This window comes from Raphanus sativus, chromosome 2, assembly GCF_000801105.2.
Source record: "Raphanus sativus cultivar WK10039 chromosome 2, ASM80110v3, whole genome shotgun sequence".
NCBI lineage: Eukaryota > Viridiplantae > Streptophyta > Magnoliopsida > Brassicales > Brassicaceae > Raphanus > Raphanus sativus.
The window spans coordinates 25,724,201-25,749,725 of NC_079512.1; the positions used below are offsets into that span (position 1 = coordinate 25,724,201).

The 25,525-nt window shown below is 32.5% G+C and overlaps 2 protein-coding genes across 3 annotated transcripts; one reads left to right on the top strand and one right to left on the bottom strand.

Annotated features, from left to right (window-relative positions):
* Window positions 1-281: 281 nt before the first annotated feature.
* Window positions 282-2,609, top strand: LOC108843142 (temperature-sensitive sn-2 acyl-lipid omega-3 desaturase (ferredoxin), chloroplastic). Its single transcript, XM_057002764.1, has 8 exons — window positions 282-953; window positions 1,079-1,168; window positions 1,253-1,319; window positions 1,413-1,505; window positions 1,582-1,767; window positions 1,858-1,938; window positions 2,025-2,162; window positions 2,249-2,609. Exons 1-8 carry the CDS (start codon window positions 490-492, stop codon window positions 2,426-2,428), a joined length of 1,299 nt encoding a protein of 432 aa, XP_056858744.1. The 5' UTR covers window positions 282-489; the 3' UTR covers window positions 2,429-2,609.
* A 38-nt stretch (window positions 2,610-2,647) lies between these two features.
* Window positions 2,648-4,545, bottom strand: LOC108843140 (N-(5'-phosphoribosyl)anthranilate isomerase 1, chloroplastic). 2 transcript variants are annotated; one of them, XM_018616243.2, is made up of 5 exons: window positions 4,293-4,545; window positions 3,964-4,026; window positions 3,497-3,867; window positions 3,271-3,431; window positions 2,648-3,037 (listed from the first exon to the last, which is right to left on the bottom strand). In XM_018616243.2, the coding sequence occupies exons 1-5, from the start codon at window positions 4,303-4,305 to the stop codon at window positions 2,812-2,814; spliced, it is 834 nt and encodes a 277-aa protein (XP_018471745.1). In that variant the 5' UTR covers window positions 4,306-4,545; the 3' UTR covers window positions 2,648-2,811. The 2 variants fall into 2 exon arrangements, with proteins under 2 accessions (XP_018471745.1, XP_018471749.2); XM_018616247.2 differs by having other exon boundaries at window positions 3,964-4,014; window positions 4,293-4,538.
* Window positions 4,546-25,525: the final 20,980 nt, after the last annotated feature.

The following is a 25,525-nucleotide window of genomic DNA, read 5'->3' on the forward strand; positions in this document are numbered from 1 at the left end:
GTTTTCGTATGTGTGTGTTGTCGTTCCATGAGGCCCAAATCTATTATTATGATATAGGTCAAGTAACATGGGCCACAATGACCCACATCCATTACGTAATCATACAAAGGCACAAACACCAAGTGAGCTTTGGTTTACAAGTGACGACATGTTCATTGGCTCATGCCTAAACCCTAATGCTAAAGCCCGCATTGGTTAATGGTTTGCACACAACAACACTATCGACAGAAGTTGACCTCATAAAGTACTTACATATCTCTCTATTCTACTTGATAAAGAAAATAACCTTTATAAAGTAGAAAACACAGGGAAAGACTGATACAGAGAGATACACGACGACAAGTATCAACCAACACAAACTCATATCTCTCTCTCTTAACGTTATCTCTTCACCTTCTCAGTCATTTATGTGTGTTCAAAGAGAAAGCCAGAGATAGTGCTGCTAGGATAAATAGAGCTATTTTCTAGAGAGAGCTGATATCTCCTCCAATGGCGAGCTGTGTTTTATCAGAATGTGGTATCAGACCTCTCCCAAGGTTCTACCCTAAACCCACAACCTCTTTTGCCTCTAACCCATCACCCACTCTCAAACTCAACCCACCTCTTCCTTCTCTCAACACCCGAAGTTGGTTCTTCCCTAGAACAAGAAGCTGGGCGCTGAATGTGGCCACGCCATTAACAACTCTCGAGACTCCACCAGAGGAAGAAGACGCGAGGAGGTTCGACCCAGGTGCACCTCCTCCATTCAACTTGGCTGACATAAGAGCAGCCATACCCAAGCACTGTTGGGTCAAGAATCCATGGAAGTCGATGGGTTACGTTGTCAGAGATGTAGCTATCGTCTTTGGATTGGCTGCTGTTGCTGCTTACTTCAACAGCTGGCTTCTCTGGCCTCTCTACTGGTTTGCTCAAGGAACCATGTTTTGGGCTCTCTTTGTTCTTGGCCATGACTGGTAACAACTACTAATCCTCATGCTTACTTCCTAGATAAGACACATTCTGTGTCATGCCATAAACCAACCAAAGTGGATACAACAGAACACATACTAACTCGCAAATGTGTTTGGTCTCCTTGCAGTGGGCATGGTAGCTTCTCTAATGATCCGAGGTTGAACAGTGTAGCTGGTCATCTTCTTCATTCCTCAATTCTTGTCCCTTACCATGGCTGGTTGGTTTTGCTTCCATACCTTTTTCTCTCTCTCTGAAATGAATCGTTTGCAGAATCTCACATTCTTCAGACTTTACCTTGTAGGAGAATTAGCCACAGAACTCACCACCAGAACCATGGGCATGTCGAGAATGATGAATCTTGGCACCCTGTATGTATCACTCTCCATAACCACACACATGTCTTGTTATAACCAGTTTACATTAGTGTGCTTAAATGGAGCTTGATGTTTCTGAAACTGCAGTTGCCTGAAAGCCTCTACAAGAAATTGGAGAAAACTACTCAGACTTTTAGGTTCACATTGCCATTCCCAATGCTCGCATATCCTTTCTACTTGGTAGTCCTTCTCGCATAATACTATCTCCACTTCACCTGGTTCCACATCCATCTGATTCTCTGTGTTCTTGATGCAGTGGGGAAGAAGTCCAGGGAAAAATGGTTCTCATTTTGATCCAGACAGTGACTTGTTTCTTCCCAAAGAGAAGAAAGATGTTGTGACATCAACTGCATGTTGGACTGCAATGGCTGCTTTGCTTGTTTGTCTCAACTTTGTCATGGGTCCAATCCAAATGCTTAAACTATACGTCATTCCTTACTGGGTATCTGATGCTGTTACTGTGACTGATTGTACTCCTCTGTTTTCTCTTATGTGAAGATGTTTACTGGAGCGTTTTCACAACTAATTGCAGATATTTGTGATGTGGTTGGACTTCGTGACTTACTTGCATCACCATGGCCATGAAGACAAGCTCCCTTGGTACCGTGGAAAGGTATGCAAATTATACTTCACCAATATCTTCCCACTTTAAGGTTGAGAGTATCTCAATGCTTCTCTGTCTTTTCATTCAAAACACAGGAATGGAGTTACCTGAGAGGAGGGCTCACGACACTGGATCGTGATTATGGATGGATCAATAACATCCACCATGACATTGGAACTCATGTGATACATCATCTTTTCCCGCAGATCCCACACTATCATCTAGTTGAAGCAGTAAGTGTTTCCTTGATTTGATTCTATATGCGGTTAAAGTGTTCAACTCCCCATACCTACTATTTTTCTCTTTACCATTTTTCTAGACAGAAGCAGCTAAACCAGTACTAGGAAAGTACTACAGAGAACCGAAAAACTCTGGACCTTTGCCACTTCACTTACTGGGAAGCCTCATAAAAAGTATGGAACAAGACCATTTCGTAAGTGATACAGGAGACGTCGTGTACTACGAGGCAGATCCAAAACTCAATGGACAAAGAACTTGACAATAGACTGCAACAAACAAGGCAGACAAGTTCAAAATTTATCTTGGCACATTCTTTATGTACTTTTTGTTTTGGTGCAAATCCTTTTCTGAGATTAAAAAGCATTAACTTGTAGAAGTTGTGATAAAATCTCTCATTTCATTGAACAATATATCAGATGGATATATCATATATTTCATAACAGGATCTTGTTCTCGAGAGCATAACCAAACATGAATATCATGGCCAACCCAACACTTATTATAACTCAAATCTATTACTGATGAAAAGGAAGGGCACTATTTTAATCAGCCAGTTACAGTTACAAACACAATGACATGGAAACAACAGGTTGATGCTAGAACCTGTAGTTACAAAATACACCTTAGCTTTGTCGCTAGCCACTAATACTGCACAGAGCGAACAGCAGTAATGAAGGAACTTATCTTAGACTGATCCTTCTGGATGCCGTCTGGACCGCAAATACCGCTGCTTACATCAATTCCATCAGGGTGAAGGATAGAAAGAGCTTCTGAAACGTTTGTGGGATTGATTCCTCCAGCTAAGAGCCAACCATATCTGCTTCTGGTGGAGGGTAACTTGAACTGAGCCCAGTTAAATCCTTTTCCACTGCAGAAAATTGTTATAATTGATGAACATTGCACAGAGAAAGATGCTATTAAGTCACTTGAGCCTTAGGCAAAATGAGTATAGGAGAAAGGTAAATCTAGCATGAGCTGAACCTATCACTTTCTTGATAATTAAATTACTTGTGAAAGACAGAGAGCTGTTTTAGGTACTATAGTGATTGTTAACTTGTTTCTCCATGGAGTAAATTAGCATAACTAACATATTCTAAGTACCTCCCACCCGTTGCACTATCCACGAGAATCCAATCAGCGAGATGACAATCCTCAGGAACTTCATTGAGGAGCTTTCCATCCTCACTTGCATTAAGGACATATATAACTCTCCTTTCACGCACTAATCCCGAGAAAGCTGCACGCGAACCATTACCATGAAGCTGGAAAGAAACACAATCATCAACATTTGACAAAGTTGATAAAAACGACAAGAATGTAGACAAACCTGGACAAGTTCAAGGTCTGCAGCATCAGCTGCCCTCAGTACCGTGCTCTCATCATCCTCAACAAAAACACCAACGGGTTTAGCCCCACCTTCTCTCGCCACTCTGGAGATATCCTTGGCAACAGAAAGAGAAACGGAACGTTTCGAATGCGGCCAAATGATCATCCCGATTAAATCAGCACCAGCTTCAACCGCCATAGCAGCGTCTCGAGCCGACGTGATACCGCACATCTTGACCAAAGCTCCATCCTTTCCTCTCTCATCGTCCTTAGAAGCTGCTACGTTCTCTGCGTTGGATAAACTGCAGCTAAACCTCCCCTTCTGAGCAGCATACCCAACCCTCGAAAAAGACATCTTTCGATTGCTTAAACCTGATAACCACACACAGTACACAACAAGACATCAATGAGAATTGTGTTCCCTAGTATTATGATATGAAGAGAAGTAAAAAGGTCAAAGAAAGTAACCGGATTTGAAGGTAATAGAGGAAGTCAGAGATCTAGGATTGAAGCTGAGATCTGTAGATATTCCTGAGAGGAAAAAAAGGATAAAACTTTATTCATCAACTGATCTTTAACAGTAACTAACAACAACAATCACAAAAACATGAACTCACAAGAGAACTATACAATGAAGAAGAATCCTCTAAGTGAAATGAAGTTATGCAATAAACTAAGGAAACATGGTTCATCACTAAAATAGTAAGAAAAAGAAGAAAAAAAAAACAACTAAGTTCTGTGAGTAAATACGTCGAACAAGTGAGCTGCAGCATTAAGTTCCTTATAGATATATATACCTGTCGAGATCATAACTCCGTTAAGAGAGAGAATCAGGTGATATTGGATTCTCCGGTCGACCAAATGAGGAAGATACAGTGGTGGTCGTACGAGAAGATCAGAGACTGGCTGATAAAGGGTATTGAAATCTACCAACTTTTTGGAGTAGGTGTAAGTTTAAAGGTTTGAATCATGTGTTAGTATTATAATCTTTTATATGTGTGTAAGAATCATTAAAAAACAAGTCTTTTATATATTTTGTAAATCGTGAAAAAAATTTAGAACAGTGAGAAGCGATAAATTAGATTGATTTTTTTTTTTTTTTTTTGATAATGTCTAATTCTAAACGTATCAAATCCATAAATTAATCATCGTTCGGTGGCCGGTGGCTATCGCTGCCGGTTACCATATTTCCTTTTCTTTTTGTTTTTTTGATGTATATTAGTAGATACTTCGCTTGGCGATTTCATCTTCGCTTTGGCAATCTTTACTTTCGCGTTGGCGATCTTTTGTTGTGTTTTCTCAATCGGAATCGGAGTAGAACTTCAAGTTTATTTCTTGTTCTCCGATGAAGATTGAGTTTGTAATATATAGTTTCCTCCTTCACAGATAATTATGATCCCGTTTTCTTATGCAGGATCTTCTCTCTCCTCTCGGTCGCACCCGCTTCTCTTTTAAAAAGGAATCAATCTCTGCTCTTTTATGGTGAAGCCGTAATACTGGCGTCTAAGTGGAGTCTCCTTGATAGAAAAGAACGGTGTTGTGGGATTAATTTCAGCTGATACTACAAAGGATTTAGATAATTCGGCATCTTCAAGATGGTCCGGAAAAGATCCTGTTTTTAGGTCATCTGAGTTCTTCCCGAAGTTATTTTTCCGATGATTGACGGAGTTTCCTGCTCAAGAGACGGTTTAGCTGAAGGATGGTGATAGGGAAGTTCATAATTTTGCCCAACTATGACGCATGTGGAGAGTGTTTCTTTGCCGGTGAAGTTGTTTCCGTATGCTTCTCATGTAACGCGGCGGCAAGTAGAGACACGCGACTCCTCAAAGCGTTTGAAGTTCCATGCAAAACATCAAGACGACGCGTGTCCGGACTTTTCTATATTGAAGACGCGTGGATTGACTGAATGACATAGAAGAGTCTCGAGTGATTTGTTAGGACTAAATTGGGCCTGGTTTTATATCAGGTTTTAAGATGTTATCGAGACTTGTTCTAAAATTAGGGCTTTATGTACTTCTCTTAAATTGCCCATTCAGGCCTCTTAATATAAAGATACAGTTGACAAAAAAAAAAAAGATTGATTTTTTTTTGTAATTTCACTGTTGTTATTGAAAACGTGAAAAAAAAGTCCAAAAAAGATCATCTACCTATAAGAAAGTAGGAAAGGATCATCTACCTATAAGCAAGTAAGACTTTACTTTTTATGTGCTAAAGTTGATTCGCTTAGTTATTTGTTTTGATTTGGTTCGAATAGATGTAAATTTTCGAAATAAAAATAAATATTAAAAATTAATATCCGCTAAAAACGAAATAAATCACAAATAATAATAAAATTTAAAATCAGATATTCAATACGCTTCAACTTTTATATAAATATATTTATATGTACAACTAAATATATAAGTTTAAATGTATAATTTAATATAACTATTATTTTAACATATAACTCTATTAGTTTTATTTATAAAATTACTTATAGAAATATTAAATTAAAAAATGAATATAAATTATTTATAAAAAACTATAACTCATCTACAATTTTATGTTTATAAGAACATTAATTATTATTTTTTAAATATGAAACATATAGTTTCACAAGTCTTTATTTTATGTTTTATATTAAGTCAAAATATATTTTAAAGACAAAATTATATGGTTTTTTATAAATTTATTTGTATTAAACCAAGTGTATGAGATATCCGTAAATATTCGTAAATTTTTGTAAATTTTTTGGATATCCAAAAATCAGATATCCATATTTTTTTCAAAGCAAAGTAAATCAGACAATTAAATATCTGTAAACTACTAAACAAGTCTCAAATATTGAATAGTGAAAAAATTACGATAGTATTTGATCTGCAACCTCTATAAGCAAGTTACGAGACTACATAGGATTCACAATATTTGGTACGTATACCAATTTATATACTATAAAGTATAATAAAAAATCTTAAAACTAATTTTTGGTTAATTCTTAATTAATCTATGAGTTCTGCATTACTCGCTAGGCATAACTGAAGCATACCGGAAACGCATTCTGCATTACTCGCTAGTTCAACTTGCATATGGGAACGCCTAGCAAGTTTCCGAGTAGAGTCGTGCCTTCATGCGACAATTTAAAACATTGGTCTAGGGTATAAGGGCATGATTAACCCTGATCTTTTAGTTAGGGTTATTAACTCATGATTTGATATTTTTTTATTTTTGACACTTTTCGGCTTAGAAACGGTTCTTATATCTCTTATTTAAGAGATAATTCTTAGCTTTTCTTAATTAAAATGTAAGAAAAACTAAGAATCATCTATTAACCGAATCTAAAACCTCCAATTAAAAAATTGAGGTTATTTTATATAATCTATTGATGGAAACTGTAACGCCCCGACCGCCCACGGCTAATGGGCCATCCACGCCCGCTCTCTCGGCCCGTGGGCCCCATCCCATCCGACGGTCGGTCGTTAATTTTTCAAGGTTCGAAATCATTGTTTACTGACCCTGCAATCACCACCCGACCTTTCCCCGTGCTTTGGCCTCACTCGCACGCTATCGCGAATCACTTCCCGATAGGTCACCCATCCTTCCACTACTCCAGCTCAAGCACGCTTAACTCTGAAGTTCTTTCAGGATGTGCTCCGGAAAAGGTAAGTCAACTTTGGTGACATAGGTAGCCAAATCAATTCTCTTAAGCCTTTTCACATATCACAACTCGGGATGTTACAATTCACCCCCTCTCAAAGAACGCAACGCCCTCGTTGCGCCCCACGACAGGTCTCAAGACGCCTCTCAGGTCAGAACTGAGACGGCTAACCAGCTCTGATACCACTTGTAACGCCCCGACCGCCCACGGCTAATGGGCCACCCACGCCCGCTCTCTCGGCCCGTGGGCCCCATCCCATCCGACGGTCGGTCGTTAATTTTTCAAGGTTAGAAATCATTGTTTACTGACCCTGCAATCACCACCCGACCTTTCCCCGTGCTTTGGCCTCACTCGCACGCTATCGCGAATCACTTCCCGATAGGTCACCCATCCTTCCACTACTCCAGCTCAAGCACGCTTAACTCTGAAGTTCTTTCAGGATGTGCTCCGGAAAAGGTAAGTCAACTTTTGTGACATAAGTAGCCAAATCAATTCTCTTAAGCCTTTTCACATATCACAACTCGGGATGTTACAGAAACATTTCTCAAAAGAAGTTATAACTTGAAGCTAAATAACAACTTAGAGCATCCGCATCGGTAAAGTACATGAAGTGAGTATCTTCCACATATAATTATAATTTAGTTAAATTTGTTTATTAGAAAAATAAAAAAATTGAACCACTAAGACTAATGCATGTGGGATAATCATTTCTCACTTTAGTTTTTAAGCTCTTCTTCAAGGGACGTTTCTTCTAATTTTTTATTTTCTCACTCTTCATCTTTTATTTTTGTTTATTATTTTAGTCTAAAAGCTGGGTGGAGAAATCACCACTGCTCATGTTCTTAAATTCTTTAAATTTTTTGTTATAGTCAAAACCTAAGTTTAAAAATCAATCAACGGCTGTTATATCTATATTATCTTTGAATATTTTTTTTCTTTTCATTTAATAAATATCACTTATTGTTTATTTTTATATGAAATATTCACTGTAATAAAATAATTCGAATGATTTCTAAGCCCAAATAAATATTAATATCATTATGATTACTTTTTAGTCTTTATTCTGAATCTTGCAAAGTAAACCTTATGGTATATATATATAAGTTTAGAATAAATATATTTTAGACTAAAATAAAAAATTTACGATAAAATTTTTATTTTATAAATGAAACATAAAAATAAAACTCATTTTTGTAATTTGCTAAAGATACATCTTACAAAAATAATTATATTTTACTGTAAAATATTTTTTTTAGTTTGGCCTATGGCATGAAAATCAAGGGATATACCAAACCGAACCAAGTCCAACTTTTAAACTTCTAGTTTTGTAGAACCAGATAATACCGCTCGCTTTGGATTTTAGTTTGGTTCTTATGAACCAACTAGAGAATCCCATTGACTTCCTATTTGGTTGCTTTTCTATCATTTGATATTTATTCATTCAAAGAAATAATTCAATGTTTAGTACATAATCCGGCGGATGAACAAAAAATCTTCAAAATATAAAATTATTAGAAAGCAAATATAACCCACACCAGATAATTTACATGGATACCGATAAAGAAACATAGACTGTAATACACAACTAAAACAAGATAAATTGATTATCACCCATTCACCTGCAAATTTTCATAACTCTCATGAGTAGCAGTAGCACATACAAGAGATTCACCACTGCTGCCATCAACAGTTGCTGTTTTAGTAATCCTATATTTATGATAACTCAAGACCAACAAATGTGATGTCTTCAGCAAACACAAAAAAAAAAAACAAATGGAATGTCTATTGTTAAGAGAAAAGCTACTTTTTTCTTAACAAGTCATAACTATATAATATGCCAATATGTACTTACTTACGAAAGATCATTTAATAGGTTCACATAAAATAATCGATTTCCTGATAGTTTTTTGGTAAACTACTACCGATCAAGTCATATTGATTTCCTGATTAAGTTATGTGGATATGCGGATGTTTCTACTGTGGTAGGTTTTGCCTTTCGATTTAAGTACTATTTTCAAACTTTTAATCAACGAATTGCAAGTTGAGAAAAACAATCAATACATGTTAAGAGTTATATAGTTGTATAATGTATTCATATTAAATTGACAAACCAAAAGATATTAAAAAAGAATCAAGTGTGAACGCCTTGTTATTGGAGGGCACATGATAAGACATGCCAAGACAACATTTACCGACATCTCTAGCAACACGGCGATGCGTTTCTTACATCAACGCGAACTAATCCATATGCCGTTTGTCTCGTCTCCCTCTTGCTTTAAGCACGTGTAAAATGTGATATTTTCATACTTTACCATTCTATTCATTTTTCTCTGTTATTTTGAATGCATATGATTTAGATGAACAGCTAAGATCCCCATTAAGTTTCTCAACTTGATATCTAAGAAACTTAATATTAGCATTTCAGAAACTTAAAAAACAATTAAACACACACGTGCAATGTTTTTTTACGAGTATCTAAGAGCAACATTAGTTGGGAATGTAAATTACAAAAAAAACATTAGTGGGAATGTATCTTCCAAGAATACATCATCTTTATTACACTAATATTATTAAATAGCATAATTAATATTTTCTCCATTTCGAATTACTCGTCGTTTTAGAGTAAAATTTTCGTTTCAAACTAAGTGTCGTTTTCGGTTTTCAATGCAAAATTTATTGTCAATATTCTTTATTCTATTTTTCAATTGGTTGATATATGGTTAGGTGTATTGGTAGTAGTGTTTCTATTTTGAAAATAAATAAAATTAAATGTTTTTCTAATCTATGTGTATAAACATAAAACGACAAGTAATATGAAACGGAGAGAGTATTTAAGTAAATAAATAGTTAGACCAATTTCGTGATGACAAGTGTTAAAAAAGTCTTCTCAGCTTTTGTGTAGAGTATCTTCTTGAACAATCGTTTCTTCCATTTTTCTTACCTCTCTCATCACTTTTCATTTTTTTTTAAATATTTGTATTGCGAGAGACCATGTGAGGTACCTTCACTAATGATGTTCTAAGAACATCTTCAGTGATATTCTGTTTTTTTTCATCTAAAGTCTAAACAATATTTATCGAACAATATCTAATAGTTGTGTTATATTTTGTATCAAATATAGAGATCAGCGGTACGCTAAAGATAGAGTAACAATGTTTATTTATTTTATTTTAGAGTAACTTTTTGTGACAAAAAAAAGAGTAACTTTTCGTTTACAAAATTAATCTCTCATTTTTATATTTCATTTCACCAAAATAAAATTATATAGTATATATTTTCAAATTTAAATATTATGTTTAATACACTGTTTGTTTAGTTGTGCATTGTAATAATTTTTTTTAATTTAATAAGCTTTAGTTATACAGGTAATATAATTGTTGTATTGTTTTATTCTAAAACAGAACAAAAAGGTAAAATTTAATATTTTAAAAAGTTACTGATTTCATAATAAATATATTTAAAATATTCATTTTTGAAGAATATAATGTATAGGTAACAATTATAGCAAATTCTCTCTATATTTTCAAAGTAAAAAAAATATATGTATCAAAGAAAAAAAGATGTAACCATTGAAAATGTCCAATAGTTGAAAGTATCTCATAAGAACATCCCCATCCCCAGCCTTTTCGAAAAAAATACATCCCCATCCCTAAGAGCATCTCCAATGTATTACTCCAAATTTTACTCCAAAATTGTGCAACTCCAAAATGAAGTGATGTTTTACTCCAATGTATTACTCTATTTCTTACTCCAAAAATAGTTAATAATTGTTAATGATATCTTATATTTATAAAAGTTTACTAATTAATCCCAACAATTTTATATTTGCAAAAATACCTTAAATATAATTTATTTAAATTAAACATTTATTATTAAAAGGTACAAAAATCATAAAATAGAGTAAAACATGATATATAAGTTGGTTCAATAATGAGTATTCAAATATTTTTTCCACAAATGATCAACTAATGCATTTCGTAATGAAAAATAAGGTTTTTTATCTTTGATATTCCTAAATCGAGTAAAAAATTTTGAAATCGGACATTTTCATCTTCTGCAGTTTCGATCTCTATAAGTGGAGCTTCTCTTGCAACTTCAATTGGTGCATCGAGTTCACGCTCATCCTCAATTATCATGTTGTGTAAAATTATACATGTAGTCATAATGTCATGTAACCTTTTTTCAAAAATGAACAGATCCTTTCACAATAGCGAAACGCGAATGTCAAATTATTAAATAATAAAATATTTTGTTTTTTATGTTATTGTATCATTTTACAATATTTTTTTAAGTAAGAAATAAAAACACTAAAAATTTAAAAGACCATTTTATAAATAAAAAGAGTTCAACTCCAAAATAGAGTAATGTGTAAGATTACTTCATAAATGGAGTAACCCTAGCCATTACTCTATTTTGGAGTTGAAAATAGAATGGAATTGAAGATAATTTTACTCCAAAATGATGTTTGGAATAGAAAATGAAGTAGAGTTGGAGATACTCTAATACTCTTTTCTATCTCTATTTCTTCGTTTTTCTTTGGTTTTTGTGTTGAAAACTCCATTGGATATTTACCACTGGAAATGCTCTAAGGAACTCAAATTATTTTTCAAATTTTATAAATTTAAAAGCAAACGTAACTTCACTTTCGCTCGTCGTTGTTAGGCCCAACCTCATCTCTTCGGCAGAACACATAATTCTCTTGGTCCTTCTTCGTCCCTTTTTAACGTGCCGACTCTTTTTCGGTTTCGTCCATAATAAATCAAATCAATCTACATTTTAGCTACACACTATATGTAAAACATTAAAATAACAATTCTGCAATGTAGCACTTTGTGGGGTTTAGAGAGCGACTAGCATTTCCAGAGATTTCTAGTCATTCTACCACTTTCAAAATAAAATATTGAAAATTTTGTCTGATGTGACGGATTTTGCAAATGTAAGTGTAAGAGAGTACGGATTGTCCACCATTATCCGTAAATGTTCATGAAAGTCCACAATGGATTATGATTGCATTCATGAATATGATTTTTCATTTTACCTAATATGTATATACGCATCTGTTTTCATATAATTGTGGATACACACATGTTACCACACTTTGAATTAGCATTTAATGTGTATCATGCATGTATGTTGGTTGGGGAATGAGAAAAATATATATCTTCCGACGAATAGCGAACGATAATTGAGACATAATACCGTTTACCAACCAGTCCTACGATCAATGATTTCAGTAACCGGTCAAACATGTCTAAAATTCATGAAAGCATTATATGTCGCATTATCGAAACAAGGAAAAACATTTATCGATTTTATGGTATCTGAATAATTTAATTTAATTTGATAAACTTTAAGATTAACTAAAATTTGTTATGGTATTAAATAAGTTGTCCAATGTCATCTCAGAATTTTTTTTTTTTGAAAAGATAAAGGGTTAAAACCCGGACCACTAATGGAACCAAGCCTAACTCCCGGGTGGGAGGTGTAACCCACGGATAGATCATCTCCCAGGTATTCAAATGAGTGTTTGCAGCTGCGGGAATTCGAACCCAGGAGTATTGGGAATCTCATTCTCAATCCAAAATCCGTCCTACCACTAACCCACCTATAAGTGGTTCATCTCAGAATTTTGAACTAGTTCTTTTCTACTTTTGGTCGTACAAATTTAAATCAGTTATATAATGGTAAGGGAAAAATTGTATGGCATATTTTTGCCAAATATGGAGAGGCTCAACTACACTTGATAACAACTTTTTAATGGAAGCATGTGATCAACTACTCCTTAGCGTGTGGTTTCGGGCACATCTACACATGCATCTTCGTAAAATTGAAGAATATCAATCATTTTTAAGCAACGCGGAGATTTTATTTCAAAATCTCAAGATTCATATGTGACGATCTGTTCGCTTCAACTAATCTTCGATATTTATAAATCTAACTAAGATGTGCTTAGAACATTCAGCCTGACCATAGCGCAATCAACTTCATAGTTTATTTTATATATATATATATATATATATATATCTAATAGGATCACTAAACAATACTTTTTAATAGAATGAGGATCGTTCAAGCCGATGACCATGATTGTCAACAAACACTGCCGTGCGTTAGATATTTTATATATAAACTGGTGCCACTAATAGTTATAACGGTTATAATATAAGGATTAGGAGACCGTTCAAAACTTGGTTTGAACAACCACATCATTGAAGTAGACTAGGATTTCTATAGTTATTGTTTGACGACTTCACAAGTAATTATGTTTAATCGGTGACAGTTTTAAGATGAAACTAGATTTTGACCCGCCCTTGAAAAGGGCGGGTATATTTTTTGTTGGAAAATTATTTTACGTAATAAAAATTATGATTTTTGATAAATTATATATTTAACTTTTTATGAAATTTATCTTAATTTTATTATATGACTTATTTTTTGTTATTTTCAATATGACTAAATTTTAGAAGACTCTAAATAATTCTAACCCGTAATATGATTTTATTTATTTAAACCGAAGTTAAACATATTTTACACTGATTTCTTTAATTTAAATAAAATATTTTATATCTTCAACACTCTTGTATTGAAAATTTCATTTGTGCGTTTCATTTTCTATAATTTTATTAAATTTAGTTTACCAGATTTAATTTTATTTTAAATGAAACTATTTTTAAGGAGTTGAGATAATTCAGACCCGTATTATGATTTTGTTGATTTAATCATTTATGATTTTGATAAATTATATATTTTAACGTTTTATGAAATTTATCTTAAATTTACTTATATGACTTGTTTTTGTTATTTTCAATATGACTAAATTTTAGAAGACTCTAAATAATTCTAATCTGTAATATGATTTTATTTATTTAAACCGAAGTTAAACTTATTTTACATTGATTTTTTTATTTAAATAAAATATTTTATATCTTCAACACTCTTGTATTGAAAATTTCATTTGTGTGTTTCAAAACATTTTCTATAGTTTTATTAAATTAAATTTATGTGATTTAGTTTTTATTTTAAATGAAATTATTTTTTAAGTAGTTGAGATAATTTAGACTCATATTATGATTTTGTTGATTTAATTATTTGTTATTTCAACTTGATTTATTTTGAGGTTCATTTAATAAATGCTTTCAAATAATTAATAATGTGAAAGATTTTTTTTGGAAAGATATGGTGCAAACATTTAGGAAACAAAATATTCAAAAAGGCTAAGAACTGAATTATATTAAATACTATTTAATTTTAGTTGCAAAATAATGACTTTTGATTGGTTGCAAATTATGGTGGAAAAAGGTATAAGCAATTTTTGTAATAACTTAAAAATTTCAGGGACAGATTCATAAACAGTCACTGCTTTAATAGTATAGATACATATATAATGTATAGAAAAAGTTATGTCATGTTATTGTTTAAATTTATAAAAGGGAAGTAAAATATAGTCATGTTATGAACTATCCATAATTTCTTTGAAGATAATTATATAAGGAAAATCGTGTTTTTTATATTCTATTGATTTTAATAAAATAAATGTAGATAGATAAATGTATATAAGGAAAATCGTGGTTATAACTAAAAATATTTCAATTGCTGATTTTTAGCATAATTAAGTACAATAATTATGTTTTAATTTAAATGCAGTGGCATTCATCTGTAAATATTTTCAAAGTTTAAGGGGAAGTCTGAAAAAGGGCTGCTGTTTTAATTGTATTGATGACTTACAAGTTATGTATATAGCAACGAGTTACATCACCGACAAATCAGTTAAAAATAAACACGAAAATGAAACCCACAGGCCAGATGTTTAAATGTAGAATTTTACAAAAGAATTTTAGCAAAATTCATGCGGGAATGCAAAGATATTAGATGTCTGTACTTGCACTATATATCGGAGTACGATCTTCGCCAAACAGCAAGATCATTATTTGCCTGAATTTTGAATTTATGATTAAACACATATCATAACATTGTTATCGCATTATTACAATTTATATCGTATCTATATTATTAAAATAGAAATACAAAATTTAATTATCCCTAAATTTTCATCTTATTTACAATGACATGCCACTAAAATATTAAACAAAACTATATTTAAGGAAGTTTTGTCTTTTATTTATTTAAATAATATATTTAAGTATTTAATGTCTTTTCTTAATTTAAATAATAGATTTCCTTAATAAAATTTTAACCAAAGTAGAATTCCTAATAGTTTTGTCTTAACATATTAATATTTTCAATATTTATTAATAAGAAATAAGAAAATAAAAATTACACATCAAAATCAATTTTTATAACATATAAAATAAAATATATAATAATTTATTCATAAATTATTAATATACACTGTGATATAATAGACGATTAAAATCACAAAATATAATTATTCAAAAAAATAAATAAAATTGTTGTTTGAAAAATGTATATTAACAATTACGTAATACATATTAATTTACAATTATATATATATATATACATATATTATCATTAGTACAAAGAAAAAATTTAAAGTGAGAACAAATATTTATACGGCCACAGGTCAAACTATAGAAATAAACAACAACAGTGCAAGATTATTTTTTTAACAAATTTATTTTAATTCTAAATATGTTTATATATTTTATGTATTTATATATTAATTTTATTTGTTTTTAAGGGATGCTAATATTTTGGAATTGAAAAAAAATATGACTCACTTCTATATTATTTTAATTAGAAAATTTAAAATTTATATCAAAATATTTTATTAAACTTTTAATATTTATTATAATTACAAATATTAATTTTCTGTATACATTTATTTTTAAATATTAAAAATATATTATTTATTATAAACAAAAAAAACTAAAAACATAAAACAAATATCCGTTTGGTTGGGCGGGTCAATATCTAATTACGTTATTATATCATCATGACTACATTTGATCAGCAAATTATAATGGACATCATATCACCAGCACAGATTAGAAAGATTTTAGTTACCAATATTTACGCTTAGTAAAATATATTTGATGATAAAAAAAACTTATGGCACAAGTTTTATGAACGTATATACGAACTGTTATGGACTATTTCCAAATACAGACTATAATAGTTCTTGTTACAACTTTATTCGAAAAATGCTTTTCTAAGTATAAAATATATGGATTTTACCCCCAAAAAAAAGTCTACAATACATGGATGCTGAGCAATGCCGTCCCAAAGGCCTATAAAGCACAAATATGTAGCCTCTTATATAGATACCAACAAACCAACAATAAATAGTAACAGTTAACAAAATATATAAATTTATCGAATGGTTGAAATAAAAACTATGTTGGACAAAAAAGGGATAGAACTATGGTATGCTAACTCAAATCAAACTGCTCGACCATTTGACCCACTAATATTCAGTGAGATGTAACCTTATTTTATTTATGCTTTAGTTGCCTTATAAGAGGGACGGGTTTCATGTTGAGTGCGTCTAGATTAATACCATCCTTAATAGTTTACTTTATTTTTCACTCTAAAATAAAGTAATTTCATAATAGACTTGTGATATAATCTAATGATACTATATTTTAGATTGAAAAATAGAGTGATGAATAAAAAAACAACTTACTCTATATATAGAATAAACTCATTTTTATTGTATTATAAAATAAAATACAGAGTATTATTGGAGTATTTTATTTTAAATTATATTTTAAAATGAAAAATAGAGTATGATTAGAGATGCTGTAAGTATCTAAATGCATATATATATATATACAATTGAATACTTAAATAGCTGTTTATTTATTTTTATTCAACTAATGTACCATTGCAGCAAAGAGACACACGTGTTACTATTAACACATTTGTGGCAAGGACTTTCATTAAAACAATTTGGTGAAGCAAAAATTAATCATTTAATGCTATACACAACAATAAAAAATTAAAGAATTAAGATTTGCTTAACTTATAGAAGGAAAATACCAAAAAGAAGGTTTAAACCTCAATAAAACATTCCATTGACTTTTAAAATCCTCTTGAATCATTAGCATATTCAGATGAAAATATTATTGATTACAGGTAACATTGACCTACAGATAAAATAGTATTATCGATTGTATATAAGATATCCAAAATCTGTTTTTGGATATAAATATTAGGTAGCCGAATTACTGCCCGGTCAATAATTTGTATTATAGTTTCAATTATACACAATCTAACTTTTTTTTTTCTTGTAAGGATTTACATATTATGAAATTTGTTTAATTCCTGATATTTTTCATCTTTGGGTTTCAATTCTGGTCGATTTTGTTTAATTTGAAAATTATTAAAAAATAATTAGTCAAAACAAAATTAAAATTAAATGGTGTTTTAACTTAAAGAGCAATCGTCAGTATTTGAAACCCACGTGATTGTGGATTGTTTTTGTATACTATTTTGTATAGTTATCGCCTGGAAAGTTTTTATGCGGTGGAGTTTCTTAAAGAGGATTGTTTATATCAGCAAGACTGTGATCTCCCAAGAATTCTATAAAACCTTTTATTCAACGTTTCTCTTTTGAAAGCTTTGCGTCACTGGCGACGTCATCCTACAATGAATTATTAGCCCACGTGGTATCGGTAATCTATATTTTAACCCTTTTTTTTTGGAACTGATATTTTAACTTTGTTGATAATGATATTTCAATACTACATTTTTCGCTCCTTTTTAATTATTCATTTATAAAATTTTAATGCGTCTCATATGTATCCAAAGCGTTGACTAATTTAATGAGTTATTAGAAACGGAAAATGCAGAAGCTCTAACATGTCGACCTCGGTCTGATCATTTTTATTTGCATTCTCTACACAAGTTAGAGAGGAGAGAGAAGTAGATCGGGTTTTTCTTTTCTTGGCCGACGACGGTGGCTCCGTTAGCCACGTCGTCGGTCGGGTTCTTTCTGGATCGTTTCCCTTTTGTTTTCTCGGTTGACTTTTCTTTTGTTTCCGTCGGTGCATTATATTCTTGATGGCCGGTCGGCTCGAGCGACAGCCGTGGTTCATGTTCCGACAAAGGAGAACGGTCGGTTAAAGTCTCCGCGTCGCTATACTTTTCTGTCGACGGCGGCCCTAGTTTCTCTTTGCGGTTTTTAATTTAAGTTTTTCCTTTTTTCTTGATTTCTTTTCTTCGGTGCGTTTGTGGGTTTGGGTTAAGTTCACGTCGTGGATGGTGGAGGCTTTCCGGTGTAAGGCTTGTCGAGAGTGGTGAAGCTTCATCTTGGGTCTGTAGCAATGGATTGAGGGCGAGATCTCGTTAGGGCGATTGATTCTCGCCGATATTGGAACCCCCGGTTTCGTAAGATGGTTGCGGTGGAGTTAGATAGAGGGTTGGAGCTCCGATGTGGTCCGGCAGTCCGAAGATCTGGTCGCCGGAGAAGAATAGAAGTGTGGGCGGTGGTGAGTCGGCCTGATGACACGTGTTCCCTCGACGTCGAGGATGGCAACACGTATCCGTGCTGTTCTTCGGTTTGATCGACGAGGCGGCGGCACCACCTTTCGCTTAGTGATTAGGGTTTTCAAAGTGGGCCGACTTGTTTGAAGGTCCATTTGAGTTCCGAGTTTGGCCCGGGTTTTTGGGCTTGTATTTTGTTGTACTTGTTGTATTGAGCTTAGTCCCTTTTATTATAAAAATCATTGACAAAAAAAAAATGTCGACCTCTTTTTTTGGCATGTTGACCTCTCTGCAACTCATGCTTTTATATTTTATACTCTATTCGTTTTTGAATAAATATCATTTTAATATTTTCCACACAAATTAAAAAATGACATGTAAGTTGTTATTATTTACACATTTTGACCAATAATATTTGAAATAAATAAAATTATTTATATAAATAATTGCAGTTTACAATTAATTCTCAGTTAAAATTAAATAAAAGTTGCATTGGAATTATAAAATGTTAAAATGACATTTATTATGAAAAAGAGAGTACTTAATAAAAAATATTATTTGATTATCATCATCAAATTGCAACTAACATTTAGGAATATTTAAAAGGAATTTTTAACACAATTAAAATTCCTAACTATACCTTTTCAGTAACATAATGCATAAAGGTATAGTTAGTCTTCAATTAAAAATAACTAAGTGATGCATCATACCTAAACAATGACCGTATAGAATCTATGGTTCAGTTGGATTTTTCCATTGAAATTTTAAATATTTTAATCATTTATACAGTCTATCATTGAGTTTTCCTAAATAAAAATACCCTTTATGTTCCAAAATATTTGTTATTTCACAAGGGCGGACTCATGAAGGCTCTGCGTGGGGCATGTGCCCCATACAATTTTTTTTCCTTTGATAATATAACATAAATTTATATAGATGTTTTTGATCTAAACAATTTTTACACTGTGTGTCCCACACTGAAAACGTGGCTGGATCCGCCTGTTCACAACTATTAATAATTTTATTTTTTATCTAAAACTATTATTAAAATATTGATTGAAAATTATTCAACCGATTACAAAATAACGTGTAATAAATTATTGGTTGTACAGTTTTTTATAAATTTAAAATTATATTAAAATATAAAATATTATCTATTTCGGAACATAAAAAAATATTTAAGCATCATAAAGAGCTATTTGATTATCATCATTTGATTAAACATCGTCAATTTTATCATCATTTGATTAAACATCGTCTATTTTGAAATGCAGAAATTATAAAAATTGGTCATATAATTACTTTTATTTTAAAAGTATTTATCACTATATAAATGACATGTATGGTATGAATTTCTTACAAATATATGAGATTTGTTTATGGTTTTAGATCATAGCTGATGAATGAAGTATCAAAAACTATGTAGAAACTTTTGACTTTACCAAACCCTTTCTCAAAAAAAAACTTTTAACTCTACCAACAAAGACGTCTCTGAAATGTTAAGAACCATAAACATTTTGGTAAAGTTTTAATAACAACTATTTTTACAAATTTAAAGATCTTTTTAATGTAAATTTTATAAGAAAAAATTAGAGAAACTAATCCGATGTTTCACTTTGCTATAATCAGAACCACATCTGTCTACTAATCATCCCGTAATTCTATGTTTTTATAGCCGCAAACGAATGTCAATTCCCCATATCTCTAGCACAGATATAATTTTAACTAACATCTTATACACATTAATCCCAATGCCAGTTGACAAAAAAAAAAAGAGAAACCCCAGTGCCGACACGTGCCGTCTATTGAACAATTTAATTTCATTTATCTCTTAACAAATTTAAAAATTGAATATTTTGTCTTTATCGATATTTAGTCATCTAAAATTGTTTAAACTATTACACAAAGCTTGCTACAAACTCAAAGTGACCCATAGTTTCTCATGTCGATGCAATATAGCGTTTGTCCTACTGTCCGATAATATATTTAAAATAATAATAATGTTATAAACGTGAAAAATGGAATGTCAACAAAGGAAGCACCGATCATTGAAAATGATCGTGTGAAGTAAATTATGTGGAGCCCACTGCCACTATGCACACACAGTAACTTTCTCTTTTTACTTCTATATAAACGATTGTTTCGATCGATTGTAATGCGCACTTTTACACCATTCTCTTCTTCCTCATATAACTTACTCTCTCTCTCGTTATTATACTTATATCAGTGTTCTTTTATTTCTGCGGGTATAAAATTTCACTCTTATTTAAATTTTTCGATACTATAAAATTGTAAGTTATTTTATAACACGTTATCAGCACGATCACTCTGCAATTCGGTAAAGTTTATATGTATCATATTTACCCTGCTATAATGGCCGGTATACCGCCTATATTATTGTTTATTATTTTATAGTGTTTGTTTTAATTCACTATTATTTATCTATATTAATGCGGGCGGTATGTCGCCTCGTTAATAAACCTTGATTGTTAATTACACCATTATCATTTGGCTTGGCTGTGCCGCCGCAAAATTTATTCAATATTAAAATATAAATTAATCTATCACCATAATACGATTAATATTTATTTGTGTATTATATTAATTTTATTATACAAATGTTTGCTCACCTATAAAAAAAAAAATATATATATATATATATAGTGAAATTTACTAAAATTGATTGACTGATTATTACGATATTTTCAAACTGTTTTTCGATTTAACGATTCAACCCCAACGGTCACAAAGAAAAAAATTCAAAAATTTTACCTTTTTACAACGGCTATGAACAGTATTTTTACATCTATAAATACATTCATACTTCACTCATTTTCTTCATCCAAACATTTCATTATCTCTCAAATATTTTCAAATCGCTCTCCTCCGGTTTTTCATTCCAAGAAAGATGATTCGCGCGTTTTTGATTTTAGTTGCAATTCTAATTTGTGTATCTATTTACGGTTTATTCGTTGGAGAATTTGCTCCGGGGGAATTTACGATGAATATCGGTTTACTTTTCTATACATTATTTCTATTTGTAATTGCTTGCATGATTAATGTAAACGGTTCATTTTAAATATTATAAAATTCTAATAAAATTTACTATTTTGTGTCTTGGAAATTCAGAAATGGCAAATATTGAAAAACTCCAGTTTCCGGCTTTGGAAATAACTGGGGCAAATTACACGGCATGGATAACTAATATGGAGCTTCATCTAGACTCAGAGAAAATACTCGAGACAATAAAAGAAGGGAATAAATCAGCTTCTCACGAAAGATCTAGGGCCGTAATATTTCTGAGAAAACACCTAGATGAAAATCTTACGCATGACTATGCGAGGGTAAAAGATCCTCTAGATCTTTGGAAAGCCCTAAAGGAGAGGTTTGATAACCAGAAGAAAATAACTCTTCCCCATGCACTCGATGAGTGGGCGAACCTACGATTTCAAGATTTTGAAAAGGTGGAAACGTACAATTCCGCTATATTAAGGATAGCGGCGCAATTAGAATATTGCGGTAAGCCCGTAACGGAAGCAGAAATGCTTGAGAAGACTTACCAAACGTTCCACAAAAACCATTATGTTCTACAAGAACAATACAGAAACCGTGGATACACGAGGTTCTCTGAACTCGCTGTAGCGCTCATGATAGCGGAGAAAAATAATGAACTCCTTATCAAAAATCACAATACCCGACCCACGGGAACCAAAGCATTTCCTGAGGTGAATGCGACGGATGTAAAAAATCCGGAAAGAGGAAATTTTTCCTATCGTGGTCGTGGTCGTGGTCGTGGTCACGGTCGTGGTCGTGGCCATCGATTTAATCGTGGTAATGAAAGGAGTTACAACCCAAGAGGAAGGGGATCCAACACATGGAATCGATCCAATCGTGGAAAAGGGAATGAAGCCCAAGAAAACCCTACTCGTAAAAACGAGAACGTCTGTTACAGATGTGGATCGAAGGGGCATTGGTCTCAAGTATGCCGAACTCCTCAGCATCTATGTAAGTTGTACCAAGAAACCATCAAAGGCAAAGCAAAGGAAGTTAATCTCAATGAGCACTTCGAGGGTACAACATCTACATACCTTGAGTCTTCTGACTTTATGGACGATGTCAACGAGGCCACTCATCAAGATAATTAAAATGCTTATAGTAATCAAGCCCAATAATGCCAGTGATGTCATAAATTATTATTACTATTATGTATTTTCAGTTCTAGAATAAAATTGTTTTTCGAAACAACTAATGTATAATTATAGTCTAATGTATAAGTGTGTGTGCTTATAATCAATGTATAATTATATAATGTTTACTTATGAAAATTTATTTTCTTTATTAATATTAATTGTGTGTTACAGAAATGGATAATGGAACAACAACTAAGCAAATTGGCAGAGAAGTTTGCATTCCAGATAGTGGTACAACACATACTATTCTGAAAGATAAGAGATATTTCTCTAACTTAAAATCAGCAAAAATGACTGTAAACACAATATCAGGTCCTACGGATTTGATCGAGGGAATTGGCAAAGCAAACTTTATGTTGCCTAATGGAACAAAGTTTTCCATAAACAATGCCTTGTATTCTCCAAATTCAAAGAGAAATTTGTTGAGTTTCAAAGATATATACCTTCAAGGATATGAAACTCAGTCTGCAACTGAGAATGGAAAGAAGTATATGTATATAACTTCTGAAAAATCAGGCAAAAATCTTGTACTGGAAAAGTTTCCAAAACTTCCTTCTGGATTACATCAGACTTATATTAATGCGATAGAATCAAACCTTGTGGTCAAAAGAAATCCAGAAGATATTACATTATGGCATGACCGTCTTGGTCATCCAGGCACTACAATGATGCGAAAAGTCATTGAAAGTTCACATGGTCATTCAATGAAAACCCAAGATCTATATCAAAGTAATAAAATGACATGTGCTGCATGTGCTCTTGGGAAATTAATCATAAGACCATCACCAACCAAAATTGATAAAGAATCACCAAAATTCTTAGAAAGAATCCAAGGTGACATTTGTGGACCAATACATCCACCATGTGGACCATTCTACTACTTTATGGTATTAATCGATGCGTCGAGTAGATGGTCACATGTTTGCCTATTATCATCTCGAAATATGGCATTTGCGAGATTTTTAACTCAAATAATCAAATTAAGAGCTCAGTTCTCTGATCATCCAATTAAAAGAGTTAGATTAGATAATGCTGGTGAATTCACATCCCAAGCATTTAATGATTACTGTATGGTATCAGGGATTGAAGTAGAGCACTCAGTTGCTCATGTTCATACACAAAACGGTTTGGCAGAATCACTAATTAAACGATTGCAATTAATTGCAAGGCCATTGATCATGAGATCAAAACTTCCAACCTCTGTATGGGGACATGCCATTCTGCATGCAGAAGCACTCATTCGGATAAGACCCAGTGCGTACCATAGATATTCCCCATTACAGTTAGCGTTTGGTAGAGAACCAAATATTTCTCATCTAAAAGTCTTTGGTTGTGCAGTTTATATCCCAATAGCACCACCGCAACGTACAAAGATGGGACCACAAAGACGGTTAGGAATATATATTGGTTATGATTCTCCATCAATAATAAGATATCTAGAACCACAAACTGGTGATGTGTTTACGGCACGATTTGCCGATTGTCATTTCAATGAGAAAGAGTTCCCAACCCTAGGGGGAGACAATAATCAAGTAGGAAAGGAAATCAAATGGAATGTGCCATCTTTATTACACCTTGATCCTCCTACGAAACAATCAGAACTAGAAGTTCGACGTATCATGCAGTTACAAAATATAGCAAGTCAATTACCCGATGCATTTGCTGATACCAAAATGGTAACTAAATCACACATACCAGCTGCAAATACTCCTGCTCGTATTGAAATACCACAAAAATATGGAGCGGCAGTTGATACACGTGAATCAGGAACACGTTTGAAACGCGGTAGACCTATTGGTTCGAAAGATAAAGTTCCTAGGAAACGTAAGGAAGGTGAAAAGCATGATACTCCCAAAATAACAGAAAATATTTTGGAAGAAGAAAATTGTGAATCTAACGACAATAGAGAACATATTGAATCTGAAGGAAATCACGAGATTTCTATCAATTACATCCATAATGGAAAGATATGGAAACGAAATAAGATGGATGACATTGATGATGTTTTCTCATATCTCTTAGCACAAGAAATAAATGAAGAAAACGAAGATCCAGAACCAAAATCTGTATATGAATGTCAAAAGAGACATGACTGGATGAAATGGAAAGATGCAATTCAAGTCGAACTAGATTCCCTTAACAAACGAAACGTATTCGGACCTATTGTGCTCACACCCAAAGATGTGAAACCTGTTGGATACAAATGGGTGTTCGTCCGAAAACGAAATGAAAAAAATGAGATTACAAGATACAAAGCTCGTCTCGTAGCCCAAGGTTTTTCTCAAAGGCCTGGAATTGATTATGAGGAAACATATTCTCCTGTTATGGATGCAATCACTTTTAGATTCCTGATGAGTCTAGCAGCTGATAAAAATCTCGAGATGCGTCTCATGGATGTGGTTACGGCATATTTATATGGATCATTAGATACTGATATCTACATGAGAATCCCAGATGGATTTAAAATTCCAGAAATCTTAAGTTCCAAACCTAAAGAGTTATGTGCAATAAAATTGCAAAGATCATTATATGGCTTAAAGCAATCAGGACGTATGTGGTACAATCGTCTAAGTGAGCATTTAACAAAAGAAGGATACACAAATGATCCTATATGTCCTTGTGTTTTCATAAAGAAAACTACAACCGGATTTGTGATAATCGCGGTGTACGTTGATGATCTTAATATTATCGGAACTCAAGAAGAAATACAAAAGGCATCAGATTATTTAAAAGGAGAATTTGAGATGAAAGATCTCGGACAGACAAAATATTGTCTAGGCTTACAGATTGAGCATTCTCA

Bases quoted from the DNA above. Each gene is read 5' to 3' on its own strand.
- LOC108843142 (XM_057002764.1), top strand. From the start codon at position 490: ATGGCGAGCTGTGTTTTATCAGAATGTGGTATCAGACCTCTCCCAAGG. The intron at 1,939-2,024 runs GTATGCAAATTA...TTCAAAACACAG, and splicing joins TCCCTTGGTACCGTGGAAAG to GAATGGAGTTACCTGAGAGG. The intron at 2,163-2,248 runs GTAAGTGTTTCC...CCATTTTTCTAG, and splicing joins ACTATCATCTAGTTGAAGCA to ACAGAAGCAGCTAAACCAGT.
- LOC108843140 (XM_018616243.2), bottom strand. The intron at 3,868-3,963 runs GTTACTTTCTTT...TGTGGTTATCAG, and splicing joins CTCTATTACCTTCAAATCCG to GTTTAAGCAATCGAAAGATG. The intron at 3,038-3,270 runs GTACTTAGAATA...AATTTTCTGCAG, and splicing joins GATAGTGCAACGGGTGGGAG to TGGAAAAGGATTTAACTGGG.